This window comes from Parasteatoda tepidariorum, chromosome 5, assembly GCF_043381705.1.
Source record: "Parasteatoda tepidariorum isolate YZ-2023 chromosome 5, CAS_Ptep_4.0, whole genome shotgun sequence".
NCBI lineage: Eukaryota > Metazoa > Arthropoda > Arachnida > Araneae > Theridiidae > Parasteatoda > Parasteatoda tepidariorum.
In genome coordinates, this window is record NC_092208.1 from 72,352,520 (window position 1) to 72,367,543 (window position 15,024).

Here is a 15,024-nt window from a genome sequence, read left to right on the forward strand (position 1 = left end):
AATTCAAAATAAAATAGCAATAGCATAACACTTCTCATTTCTGCCAATGAAAAGGAACTATTTCAGTACTCATAACCAACCAACCGTTTTTTTCTCGGTGACAATCGGAGATAGATAGACATATGATGCTCACTACGTGCTCTTGCGCGCCGAAGCCTATCAATTAAAACTTATTAGCGTTTTATATAACATGGATTAGCCATATGATGTTCACTACGTGCTCTTGCGCGCCGAATCCAATCAATTAAAAATTAAATTTTGGTTTTATTGATACATACGTACGTATTAGCGTTTTATATAATAAGATACCCTCCTATTTTAGTACACTTTTATTTTCTTGTGATGTGTTGTACTTATTACATTTTGCCATATCTCGAGAATTGTTTAAGCGAATCAAAAACTTTTTGTACGCAATTATAAAATTCGTTTATCTAAAGAAGAATATGCAAAAATTAATTTTTAATCAGTATTTGTTATTATTTTATTTAATAATAGTCGAAAAAACTTTGAATTTCAAGGTATAAAAATTTTTTGACCATTTCACATAATGCAATTGACCATTTTACAGCAAAAATACAAAATTTTTTATGAAATCGGAAGAATAGTTCCAAGAGATATCGAACTTTAAATATCGGATTTTTAAAATATTCTATTTCTCCAAAACTATTTGATCGATTTCGTTCAAATTTTGTATTTTTCCCTATAAAATTATTTTTTTTTCTAATGACGTAAAAATTTAAGTTCCTTACAGATCAAAATTTTTTCGACTATCATTAAAAAAAATAAAAAGTAATTTTTTGTGTAATTATCTTTGGATGCGCGAATTTATGTAATTGTATACAAGAATTTTTCGATTCACTTAAAAATTTCTCGAGATACGGCGAAATACGCAAAAGATATAATTTACATTAAGAGGTTCAAATTTTGAACGGCTCTCCGGATCAAACAATCTGGTCCATATTATCTAGATAGCTCCAACCCCTTACATTTTGAGGGTAAGGAACCCAAATCCGACGGGGAAGAAAGGTATGTCTATTCAGCATGTTTGAAATCATCCCTTCAAACCGTTAAGATTGAGTTTTAGTTCATGAAACTCTAATCATTAGATCAAAAGTAATTCGGATTGTTTCATATTTTTTTTATTTCAAACTATATGGGTCACCTTTTTTTTAATAAAACTATTTTTAGTAGTTCTTAGTAGTTTTGGGAGGGTTTTTGCGACTTATTTTCTTTCACATTTATTTCAAATTATGTGCGCAGTCAGACATTTTTTAAGACCTCAATCTATATATATATTTCTCTTACACGGCGACAAAAAAAAGCCTCATTACAACTCCCCGAATGGCAACGCTAGAAAATCGACCAATGATTGCCGCTAAAAATGTAACATGCCAAATCTACTGAGGTGACTCAACATATAGCGCTTTTAGAAACGAAAACTTAAATAACCAGAGAGAATATTATCAGCTGCGGCAATCTCATACTATTAAGCTAGGCAGAAGTGAGTAGTCTTTGTCGATAGATCTCTATTTTAGTATTTTGCCGAGAACGTTTTTTTTTTCACGAATTTACATATTACGAATTTATTTGACGATTTTTGATTTATACCACGAATTTATTTGGCGATTTTTGATTTATATCACGAATTTATTTATTTTATTATTGTTATTAGTTGTTCATTGAAAAATGAGTCTCAGTCGTGCTGTTACGCTTTAAGATTTTATACTATAGCACATTTCTAATAGGTTTAACGAATTACATGCCATTTATTTGAATTCAAACTTATTTTAATGACTTAGTATTTATTAAAAAGATGTTGTTTTTTTTTTAAGAAGTTGTTATATGGATTTGAATTATTGTTTTGAATGCTTAGAATTTTGTGCATTTTCAATGTACCTAAGTTAGCAGCGAGCGAAGCAAAGATTGCGTAGCAATTTTCGGGGATTGGTGAGCGTTAGCGAGCAGGGAGCGCTGCCCACTAGTAATTAATTAATTGTTTAACCCATCATGGTAATTCCGTGAGTAAAGGGAGGATAGTTACCAAAGTAGACTGGTAATAATAAGACGTTTTAATTGAATAAATAAGATAAGCACTTTTTGTGGTGGAAAATTACGAAATTTTTATTATTTATTTTTAATTTAAAGTCGAAAAATTTAAGTTATATACTAAAATTTGATTCACTTTTTAGGTAATAAGTCGCATAATAAATAATTAGTAGTTTTAAGTAAAAAAAACTGACAATATATATTTTTGGAAATGGTAATAAATTGCTTAAAACGTCCTTACGAATTTCTCTTTGTTCGAACACATATAAGGCAAAAGGCATGAAGTTACATTTCCCTCTTCGCAAAGTGGCAATCCAGATTCACCATTGAGATCACATTGTGCAATCACTGTCTCTCTAACAAAGTTAAAAACCTGAAATATAATTTAAAAATTCACTGAATAGCTATAAAAAAATTTTATATACCATCAATGTAATCATAAAGTATCAGTGAACTTCTTGAGTAAAAAGTGTTCCATAAAAACCACCCTTAATATGCGTTTTTTGAATCAACAAAATGAACGTACTATAAAAATTAAAAATAAAAAAACCCTCGGTAAATCTTGAAACCAGTTATTATTTGGTGCAAAGTGTTTCATTATCCCAAAGTCTAACTAAAGGAAGGATCATTTTATTTTAGTTGCACCATAAATTGTGAAGTATGATCAAAAAATACTTCTTTAGTGCAACTAACTGCCCCGATATTCGATAAAAGGCACAAAACTTTGACGGTGACTGTAAACTGAACGATATTTGCTTACGACGCCATTTTTTCTTTACAACTCTCTCTCGGTGTATCGGGACGGCTAAGGCATGTTGTTTCAAGTATTAACTTAGGCAAATATAGGTAAATGCACGCATTTGCATTAATTATTTTATACGTTGCCTTTTCTCATTTTTTTATGTTGCCTTTTTAAATTTGGTCGACGGTGTAAAATAGTTAGAGGTGTGTCCTAAAATAACCTACTTACGGTAAATAATTTTTTTACGGTAAATAGCAACTTCGGCCTGAATTTGAGCCATTTGGAAATACAGTGACCTCTCACTTATGCACCACCTCTTTCATGCACCTTTTTCATTTATACGACGATTTTTATAGGTCCCAGTACATTAGATGGGAAAATAATGATAAACATCCTTCGTTTATGCGTCGCTCTAAAAATAAAATTTTCAATTATGTGCCGAAACTTTAGGCTAACATTTTATTTTTTTAATCCTTTAAATATTTTTTTTTTAAAAAAATGTTTTAAATTAAAAATGAAGCAAATAAGCAATCCTTGTTACAGATAAAAAGAAATATATGTTGTTAGATCCTATTGAATTTGCTTCCCCCTGTGTCCTTTTCATTTTTGCTGTTTCTGGAAAGACATTCTTTCTAGAATTTTGAATAGGGTGTCTTATCTGCTACACCAACAACAATGAAAGCTCATTCATCTTTTAGAAAATGACCATTCCTCTTGTCCAGAGGTTAGTTTTACTCCCATGCTGTTTTCTAGAGAAAAAAAAGACACCTGGAATACGAAAGATGAAAGAGACCGCGATCACTTACTTGCAGTCAGATGGACATTATGAGTAAATAAAAGGAGGTGATCTGTTTAGTGACAAAAGTACTTGAACAACTTATTGTGCAGCATATTATGACGTCAAGTACTTTTCTTAGAAACTTATCATGTGATGTATCACCCCCTCCCATAAAAACTCAAATTTTTTGTGAAGAACTGTTTATTTATATCTAACTAAAACTTGTGAACGATGAGAACGTGGTAGATGATACTGACGAGATGATAAAGTTCCTCCAAATCACACAGCAGTATTGAAAGCTTTAGGCACTATTCCTGTCCTGACTACTTACAATTTAATTTTGCTTCTGTAACTCCCCCTTATCCCATTTATATGAACTGGAAAAAACTGTTTTTGAATAACGTCGGCAAAAACAAATACAAACATGTATTATGATTATTTTGTAAGAAAATAAATTGTGTTAAGGTATGTTAAATTTTTTCTTTGTATGATTATAGTAAGTACCAAAACAGTATAAATATTAACATTTAATCCTTAGAAACATATTTATTCATATTGTCACTACAGTTTACGCTGTGTTTTAGAATTCTGAAGTTTTTCACTTATGCTCCTCTTTCACTTATGCGCTTTTTTCTCTTGGCCCCTTAGACCCGTGCATAAGTGAGAGTTCACTGTACCTAATAATGGTGCAACTTTCCTAAAAGAAAGAAAAAGGTGTTTTGTTTCTTCAAAGTTCCTACTTTGGGTGCAACCTTCTAGTGATATTTGGAGCTAGTGCAAACACCAAAATATGGTAAAATTGAGCTCCATTTTATATTGCCAGCAAATGAATACCAATTTTTTGTGCAATGTGGCACACAATTTTTGGAATTTTTAGCAGTTTAGGACATGAAAATATAAATCGCAGCATGAAAGTAGACATTATAAATCAATATTTAACACTATGGAAATCTGACAAATTACAGCAAATGTAGGCGAATACAATTAACATCAAGGCAGGTTTCATAGGGGTTTTGAAACTTGAAGATGTTTTTAATAATCAGTTTTAAACTTTTCTCTGATTATTGATTCTGTCTTGTTGATTTTTACTCTCGCCTCCCTGTATCATGATTCGCCAGATTTCGAAAGTGCTTTTGTTTGTTTTTTTCTCGGTTAAATAATAATTAACCACTAATGTGTTTCCTTTTGCTTTTCAATTTTTGCAGAAATTTTAAAAATACAGGGTAGGAAAAAAAACACCTTACATATAGTATGCTCATGTTATACAAGGTGTCAAAAAGTATGAAAACTGTCAAATATTTCGAGAAAAATGCATTGGATCAGAACTCTATGAATACGAGTGTAAAATATTTTAAAAATGCATTCAGTGATAACAAAATCAAATAAAGCAAATGTAAGAGTTTAATAAAATATTATATTTTGGTTTGGTGCGCATAAAGTAAAGTAAAGTTATTTATGTATTGTTATTAAAATGGATGGGTTGCATAACTGGATGTATCTCTGGATATAGTCATGATTAAAAATAGGTAAATGATTGAAATGTCATGATAAATAAATTAAGGACCGAAACATATAAAAGATAATTAAATTAAATTAATTGGGATGTGATCGTTAAGGAAAGTGGTAGTACAATGCTAATGTGGGATAACAATAACCCAATAGGTTCAAAGGGTCACAGAGTGTGAGGTTTGAACAAATTGGATGAAATTGGTATCACCAAATTTGGAAAAAGGGCGAAACTAAAATAAGTTAGATATTAAAGATAAATACGATAAAGTCATGCTATATCTAGATACAATTTAACATTTAAGATAAATGGAATGAGCTGATGTTTCCAATATAAAAAAAGAAAGCATGCCCAAAACAGAATTACAAACTCACCCGCCACATGCAGTAGAATTTGACGAGAACAGCAAATGAAGAGATGAACACATAAATTTTAACGACCGTGAACATTTATTTCAAAACAACTCACAATATATTTAGTGGAAAATTGGATAACACAATTAACATTAGGAATGCCATTTAATAAAAATGGATGACAAGAGAATAAAGAAATAGGAGGTGTCATGAATAAGATTAAAATAAATAAAACGAGAAATTTAACTATAGAAAAGATATTCATAGCTAGAAAACTTAAATTCGAGAGGGTCTTTAATAAAAAAAAAAACTAAAGGTAAAAATGAAGCTATTAAAAATACAGAAATTAATTTCACAGATTTAATTTAAATTATAGGCTGGCTGAGAAAAAGATGTAAAACATAAATGTCCTTGATACGGACCGAAGTCCGCATCTCGGAGAAAAAAAGGTAACCTGCCCGAAGGCTGGAGAGTGAGAATGTATTTTTAAAGGACTTAAAAAAATTCCTTAACTGGGGTAGATCAGAAAAATTACGGCTAATTAAATTTAAAGAGGCGGAGAGTTTGAAATTTAAAGGAAAGAGATTGGTTAGTTAGCCCCCCTAAAATTAAAAGAAGAAAAAGAAAGGCGTGAATAGAGGGGTTGATTGACTTCCCCCACAAGAAGTGCGATGACCGCAATGATCATGAGAAAGGTCAATAAGAAAGTTAAAATTGCTAAATTGAAAAAAAGAATAATGTTTAAAGAAAAATTAAAGGCTTAGGTAAAATTAGAAATTAAATTGCCACATTACATTAAGTTTAAATGTGACAGCAAATTTTTCTGGAGAATCCAAATCTGCAATCAATAATAAGTAATAAGTGGGAGTTCCAATTCTAAATTTTAAAATTGTCACCCGACCAGCTCGGTAATGGGTGAGTTTTTGGCATCAAGAAACCTTTAAAATGCAATTTTGCAAAATATTTCATACTTGCATTTCTAAATATTTAATCCTTTATATATATTTCTATGCTATAATATTTACAGATATTATTTTAGATATATTATTTACAGACTTCTTTGATGACAAGTATTAATGGCAGGACTGAGAAAGCTAAGGATGCGTATTGTTTAGATTTTTATTTATAATTACTATTAACTGAACTATGAATAATACAATCAAAAATGAAAAAAGAGAAATGAGATGGAATTTTATCTTCACCCTAGAAGATTTCGATTATGCAGATGACGTAATCCTGATTTCATCTAGATTTATCTGTCTTGAAAAGAAAACCAAAAAATTTAGTAAATAATAAAAAAATCTAACCTGAATACAAATGAACAAGAATAAAACAAGAACCATGAAAATGAATGCAAAATCTAATAAGATGAAAAATAAATTCGAAGGAAGACAATTTTTGTCATTAACGGCCCATCTACGATGATAAGAGCAATAAAATGTACTTACGCCCACCTTGCTGTACATGACGTAAATACATACATAGACGACATTTCAACTTCACATGATAATTTTGATTACCACCTCAAAGTTATTTACAATACTTTTCAAGCTACTCGTACAGCTGGATTCAAGCTAAATCCAGGAAAGGGGCAATTTTCTGTATCAGAAATTTCTCTTTTTGGTCGAATTCATTCCCAAGATGACGAACGCCCTGATCCATAACGCACAGCTGCAGTTGAACGTTACTCTACTCTAAAAACAATTTATGAAGTCAGCAGTTTTCTTGGATTCGCCAATCAGTTTAGAAAGCACATTCGAAATTATGCAGTTGTTGCAAAAATACTCACAATTATTCTCAAAGGATTAGAAAAGTACACAAGTAATGCGACAATCACTTTAACTGATGACCAACATCAAAAATTCGAGACTTTGAAAACCATGATTACTACCTCTCCTATTCTTGCGTTCTTCAAACAAGGACAACCAACCTTTGTAGAAACGGGCGCATCCTATTCAGGATTAGGTGCATGTTTATCTCAGGAGCAAAATTGAAAACGATGAATCCTTGAATATGCATCACGGACTTTAAAAGATGCTGAAACACTCTACCACAGCAATGAGCTGGAGTGTGCTGCTGAACACTGGGCACTTACTGAAAAATTCCGTCTATATCTTATTGGTCACAAATTTCAGCTGATAACAGACAACTATACGACTGCATATGTTGTTACGAAATCATCGCTCAATCGGAAATTCGCTCGCTATTTGGTGGATTTTGCTCAATTTGACTTTGCGACTATTTATCGACCGGGAAAAGAAAATGTTATTGCCGATTATCTCTCACGTTATCAAAAACCAGCTATTTGTGTAACTGTTACTGCAAGCCGTGAATCTCAGATTTGTGAAAAACAGAGCAGAGATGACTTTTGTCAGTATGTTTTTCGCCTGCTCAAAGAAGTTAGCCCCAATAAAAAGACTTTGTCTATTGCAATATGCAATTACAAGATTGAGAACAATACGCTTGTAAGACTTAAGGATAATGGATTGAAAACTGTTGTGGTGATACCGAAATCCATGAAAGACAGGACATTGATTGCTTGCCAAGATGATGTCGGATATATAGATGCAAGAAAACTCTTCACAACGTGCAGCAGCGCTTTTGGCTGCTGCAAATGAGAAAGGATACCAGAATATAAGTTCGAAGTTATCATAAATGTCAAATTGTTAATCGTCGGACTGCCAAACCTTATGGCTTATTACAGCAATTGCCGATTGTGTCTAATGGTCACATCATTTGCTTTCAGCAATCAAAATCTGGTAACGCCAATATGCTAGTTCAGATTGACCATGCCACGCGCTATGTTATTGCGACACCTTCTGCCTCTCTAGCAGCGCATACAGTAATTTCTTAATATTGATCATCCTAGAATGGCCTATATTGGCTGTATAATGAATATTAAATAGCAGGTGAAGCTGACAATTCTCTACAGGACCGATATTGGTTATAAAGTAGATGTAGAATATCGGTTAATTCTATCTATTAATATCCGAAAAATAACGGCCCTTTGAACCCAAGAGTCAAGATTCGTGCATAATGTACCAATAAGGGCCCTTTTTTATTGCTATTGGGATAAATGCTCCGAAATTTGTGCAAGAAAAACTAAATGGATGCGACGAGGCAAGAGGACCGACTCAGGACAGAAAGGCCTAGAAAAAAGAGACTTGATGCCTTTTGTGCCATCTGACGCAAAGGCGATAGGTGGGTATTCATCATAATACAGAACTTGCTGTGCAAAATTTCATCATAAATTACTATTGCTAAATTGTAATAAAATGATAAGATATATATGGCAGACTTCCAAAAGTTCTGAACTCTTTTTGAATGCTAATGATGTTTGTTTTTCAGCACATCAAATTTATGATCGCGTTTCTCCAGCAGGAAAACAACTTGTGCCCTTATTGAACCAATGTTCACGAATCTTTGCTCAATAAGGGTTCAGAGGACCTTTATTATCCGATATTGGCCCCATATATTATTATCCGATTCACCCGAATATTTTACAGCCAATTTACAACCAATATCAGCCCTAGATAGAATTGTCAGATTCATCCGATATTTTATATTCATTATTCAGCCAATATAGGCAATATATGGGACCAATATTATAAAAATTTAGGCATTCCAACATTGATCCCTCGATATATGTTCATATAGGATCCATATTGAACCAATTATGATTTAATTGTCGTTAGGGTTCAGGTAATCAACCATTTTTTTCCTTCCATCTGAATTTCGCAAGATGCCAAACAATACTTATAACTCCAACAATATTATGAAAAGCAGATCAAGGGGAAAATAAAAACATGTGACGTATGTGCTCATTGTACACGTCTCATTTGCAAGCCATACTGTCGCATCAAACTAATACCTCCTAGAAGAGAGAAGACCTCAGCACGATTTCCATAAGCAAGAAAATTTATCTTTTAGTAACCCAAACGTAGCGACATCTTTTTTATTTTTCCTCCTATGCGCAGTTTATGTTCATTACGTCGGACTACTAAATTGATCCGTGGTGAGGCCTTCTTTGTTCTAGAAGGTGTTGATGATACACGAGATAAATGTGTGTCGTATTGATAAGTAAGAAAGCGCGCATGCTCCTGAAATTGAATTTGCGAGATCCGGTGTCATCAGACAATCATCACGGGTCTAATTTGTCAGTGTCTTGTCATAATATAAAAGCATGTTTAATTTTCATTGTACAAAAAAAGAAAGAAAAAAAAAGAAAAGTAATTTCTGCTTTCAGCCGATTTCGTTCAAATTTTGTATTTTGCTGTGTAAAATTACTTTTTTTAAAAAGATGCAAAAATTTGTAAATCTTACATTTGTAAACTTTCATTCTTGTAAAGCTTCATTTATTATTAAATAAAATAATAGATAACTATTAAAAATTATTTTATCAAATCAATTTTCGTACTAAATTATATATAGTTTTTACTTACAATTAGAAAGTATTTTATACTTTTGTTCCTAAATTCGCTTAAAAAAGGTCTCTAGATATAGCGAAATACGGAAAAATATATACTTAACATTAAGGAATCTTAACTTTCAACCACTGCCCTGATCAAGTTATTATTTTTTTTACTAAAATTTTTTACACGACTACTCGTTCTCCGCCAAGTATAACATGAGACTTACAGATGTAAGTGGGCTAAGTACAATTGTCAATTAAAAAGAAACAGAACAAAATTAAAAAGTTTAAGTAGTGAACAAAGTTGCTTAAAATATTTAGGTTTTCAGTACATTTAACAAACAAGAACAAAACAGGTGGCCAAGAAATACCAGAGTGTCTCAGTTCCTTTCTCAAGCTTTTTCTTTGATTTGAATATAAATTACAATAAAATATGATGTGTTCTACAGTTTCATCCTGACTACAAGAGCAAAAACTACAATTCAATAAATTAAACCTAAACAAGTGAAGCAGTAAGAATCTGAATTAATTTAAAGTAAGTAAACAATTTCCTATACTTCAACCGCTGAAAAATGGTTGGAAAAATCTCTCTGTCCTTTATTATAACACTATTACTATTTTGTATTACAACATGGCCCAATATCTCCCCTTAATATTAATTCATAATATTCAAACTGGACTATGTATTATATCAACGGGTATTACTGTACCCTACCGGAGGAAATAATTATAGGCTTAATAGAGGGTCTACAATGTGGGCCTATAGGTTACTATGCATGTAGCTAGCTTTAGGTGAAGCTAAGAATTCTGTGTCCCAGTCTAAAACAATTTTTGCCCCTGATATATGTTTCCAGTGTGACAACGGGACAGACATCGAGAGATAAATATCGAAGCAAGTCGCGTCTTTGGCCAACTGTCATTATTGCCGAAACTATTACAATACGTCTATTATTGCTGAGTTTATTACAATACGTCTATTATTGCCGAGACCACCATATTGGAACAATATTTTACAGATTACGGATTATATTTTTCAGATTACCAACATTTTCACCCACACCATTTAAGAATAACATTCAACAAGGAATTCAAATCCAGCTAAAAAAAGGTATTTTTATTCAGAGAAAATACGTTTTTGTGTCTGATTTCGCCACTTTAAATATCATCTGCACTAATAATTTATCCTATTTGAGGTCAACCCTGTGAGCCCTTAAGCTTGAGTCCTAGTACTCGAATTTTTACGCATTTGCATCAGATTTGCATCGTTGAGATCAAATCTGCATCTTTGATTTTTTTGCATCTTTGACAGTTGATTTTTTCTTTCTTAGATACTTTTAATTGTTTGTTATCTAGCTTAAAAAAACAGCTCATACTTTTATGAGTCTCTATGTTAAGATATATAAACTAAATGATGCTGAGAAAAGAGGGAAATAATTACTTTTATATTTTTTGCAATTATAATAGATTTTTAATAAACAATGTTTCTTTTTTTGAAAAAAAAACGGATTAAATTTCAAACGAAACTGTTTTTTTTACTTACATTTTGGGGCATTTTATCCCAACATATTTTTTCTTCTTCAAGTACTTCTGCAAATATATAATAAAAGCATTTATTTACATTTATAAATTTTTAAAGCATTTATAATTCTTCAAAATGTAACAATACTAAATTTCCAAACGAAACTGGCAGCTCTCTATCTGCATATGACACCAAAAATTATTATATACTTCTAAATCTAAATTTATACCTGTTGGCATGGTTTCTAAAATTATTATATATTTATGTGTGGTATCTAAAATTGTTAATTATTTATCAATGGTATTTAAAATTGCTATATTTTTATGTATGGTTTCTAAATTTATACCTATATATAGGGTATCTAAAATTATTTCACGCAGTAATTTAAAAAATTCTGCATCATTTCATGTTTAGTTATTTCTTAGGAAAGGACAAAAAATTTCATTCTGGCAAAATTCAACACAAAAATATCTTTTTATAAACATGATTTATACAATAAAAGAAATATTATTGACATCAAGAAAGTTTTGAAACCCCCAAAAAATTTAGAAAATAGCATAAAAGTAAATTAATAAAAGAATAATAATTAAAACAAGTTATTTAAAAAAGCATACATAAAAGTTAGCAAAAAAAATATGTTAGCTGTACAAAAAAAATCAGAGCACAAACATGAAAATATTTATTAATTATTCATAAATCTAGTCTAATAAAAATACATTCGTTACACCAACCATGTTACAAATAGTCACTTATTTGAATAAATCATTTTCAGTTAAAAAATATTTTTTGTTAAATTTGTTAATGACAATGATGCTGATTTTAAATCTAATTTATAATGTGTGTATTTAAATATATTTTAAATTGGTTGTATACAGAGGATGGACAAAATACGAGAAACACTTCTATATTACTACATTTTATCGTATTTCTCAAGAAATACTTAAAAAAAATCATTTTATAACTTCAGAAGTGCTTAGAACATGTGATTTCGCATGCATATCAATGAAGTTTAAATCTCTTAGAGGTTTGAGGGACCGACTATAAACTACAAATAGGAAATATTGTTTTTATTTTATTTTAAAACAATGGCTTCTGCTAAGCCAATCAGAAAATTCCATATTTTAAATGTCTCTGTATTAAATATAAAGAATCAAAAATCCGTATTTTTAGAGAAGTAATAACACGGAAGTCTTATGATGAATTTCAACCCCTCGCGTCACCTGTGCTTAACTTTAAATGATTATCCATCCATTTTAAAAATTATTCGTATTTCTCGAAGTAAGTTATTGTTTTACTTTTTTAATTTAAAGTNCGAGCGCAGAGAGCCATGGTTCACGGCGTGAACCACATAGGATTGCGTAGCAATTCTCGGGGGTTGGCGAGCGTTAGCGAGCAGGGGGCGGTGCCTCCTAGTTATTCATATTTCTCGAAGTAAGTTATTGTTTTACTTTTTAAATTTAAAGTTAGATAGATATATACTTTATAGCTGATATCGATCTATAAAAAAATCGTAAGTACAGCCGCCGCCGTTTTGGGTGTTCAACTTAATGTTACAGTTTTTTTTTCCTAAGCAAAAATTGTAAGACTTAGAAATTTAAAATTACAATGGAGGGAATAAGATCCGTGAGGGCTTAGGGGATAGAGCACTAGCATCCCAATGATTTGAACCGGATTCGAATCCTAACGTTAGCTGGTCGATACGAATTCCGCATCCGGCTTGCACCGACCACAATGCTGAAGTAAAATATCCTCTGTGGTAGACGGATCATGGGTTACACTTCCCTTGCCGTCAGGCTAACCGTGGGACGTTTCCATGATTTTCCTCTCCAAAGCAAATGCTGGTTAGTTTTATCAAAAAGTCCTCCACAAAGGCAAATTTATCCCAACACTTGAACCAGGAGATTCCGTTGTCTTCTGGATTGGGTTCAAGGCTACTGTTAGTAGTAAACCCTAAATTGGGTTGACTGTTCAACGACGGTTATTGAATAAAATGCACAGGGAATTAAGCTTTACGTGGTTTTCCATATTAAGGATTTCTAAGACATGGTGCAAGATTTGCGGAAGTTTTAGTTGCGATGACATTCGGTTTCGTAAGTAAATAATTCATGCAATATTTTTTTCAACATATTTAAAGGTCCGCAGTAACATAGCGTTTCAATGGAAGATGCATAAATAAAAAGAGATGCAAATTGTAAATGAAACAGTTTAACATTAATGAAGAACAAAAATTATAGATTCGTGATCTTCTAAGACCATGATTCTCTTTAAGTGTAGCTTCAATTACACATAAATTGCTCATAGATAGGACGTCAGCTTGGCAAAAACATTTATCCCTTTGTGAGAAAATCATAGCATTTTTATCATTGTTAGTAGCTATTATATACATAATTTTAAAAGAATGGAGCAATTTATTCTAGGGAAAATGGGCACAAACTTGAATATCGATATCTGGACAAATGAGGTATTTCTATCGCGTATTTTTTTACGCTGAATTGAATATAATCAGTTTAAAATCGATATTACTAACAATTTCGAAGTTATTTAGATTTCATACATAAAAGGTATTGTTTTATGTTTAATCTATTTATACAGGTATACAGGTAAATTATTGTTTCCCAAGTTAAACAAAATTTAATGAGAGAATAAAATTAATAATTCACACCTTGCAAAAGCTTTTACGTGCAAAATGTACAGTTTTGTGCCTGTACATATTTACACGTTGGACATTATTGTACAAAAAAGTGGCGCATTATGTCAGAGGTAAAAGAAGGAAACGTTTGATCTAGAAGGATTGTACTTGCCAAACGGGAAGAGTATTTTGCTCTCTCTTTGGAACACATATGAAATTTAAGATGGACATTAATATTTGTGATGATGAATAGTTTCTTTTTACGCTACATCAAATAAAAAAAAAGTTAACGTAATAAAACTATTAGTTTCGAAAATGTGTTTTATAAGTAGGGGAGTAAAGGTCAAAAATTACAATTTTCATAAATGAAACCGTCATAATTTCTTAACTATTAGTTCCATCGGCATAATATTGATTTGATTCATTTCCTTCAACTCAATGTGAAAAAAAAAACATTAAACGAAACCTAACTTGTCTAGATTTCAATATCTGACTTGTTCAAGACCGACGAGCAGAGAACGAAGGTGCGCGATCCGAGAATATACGTAAGCTCAGAACCAAGTGACTTTTCTCATTTAGCCTAATTTCATTAAAGAATTTATATAAATTCATTACTGCAATCAATAACTCTTAAATTTACAGTTGATTTGTAATACCTGATATAAAAAGTAAATATACTGCATTAAAATATTCGTGACATTTAAATAAATAACCGCAAATCTTACCTAAAACATTCAAAATACTATGTAGCTAACTCCAAATTGCAAATTACAAATTTGCACTCAATGAGTATTGTTCACTTTTCCCACCCTGTCAAAATATAAACGAAAACATAGAATGCATTGATTCACGTGCCTAATAGTAAAGTATTAACCTTCCGAAAAAGCCGAACGTGTGCAGTTTGCTTATTTAAATTCCTGGAAACAAGTGAAGGAAAATACTAGGAACCGAAATCACATTTAAGATTAAATGCCTGTAAGACATTATTTGAAATTAACCTCAGTCACCCTCTAGTGTAGTTAAAAATACAGGTATACAG

General features: G+C 31.4%; 3 protein-coding genes across 3 annotated transcripts in view; all 3 read right to left on the reverse strand.

The window, feature by feature from the left end:
* LOC122272511 (uncharacterized) overlaps window positions 1–15,024 on the reverse strand; it is a 93,017-nt gene that overhangs the window by 71,204 nt on the left and 6,789 nt on the right. The window lies entirely within an intron of this gene.
* LOC139424774 (uncharacterized) overlaps window positions 1–15,024 on the reverse strand; it is a 183,533-nt gene that overhangs the window by 29,716 nt on the left and 138,793 nt on the right. The window lies entirely within an intron of this gene.
* LOC122269920 (uncharacterized) overlaps window positions 1–15,024 on the reverse strand; it is a 33,259-nt gene that overhangs the window by 16,867 nt on the left and 1,368 nt on the right. The window contains exons 2-3 of the mRNA XM_043045300.2: window positions 11,378–11,424; window positions 2,288–2,419 (exon numbers count right to left, since the gene is read on the reverse strand). Of these exons, the coding sequence (XP_042901234.2) occupies window positions 2,288–2,419; window positions 11,378–11,424 (179 nt within the window). The remainder of the gene's footprint in view (window positions 1–2,287; window positions 2,420–11,377; window positions 11,425–15,024) is intronic.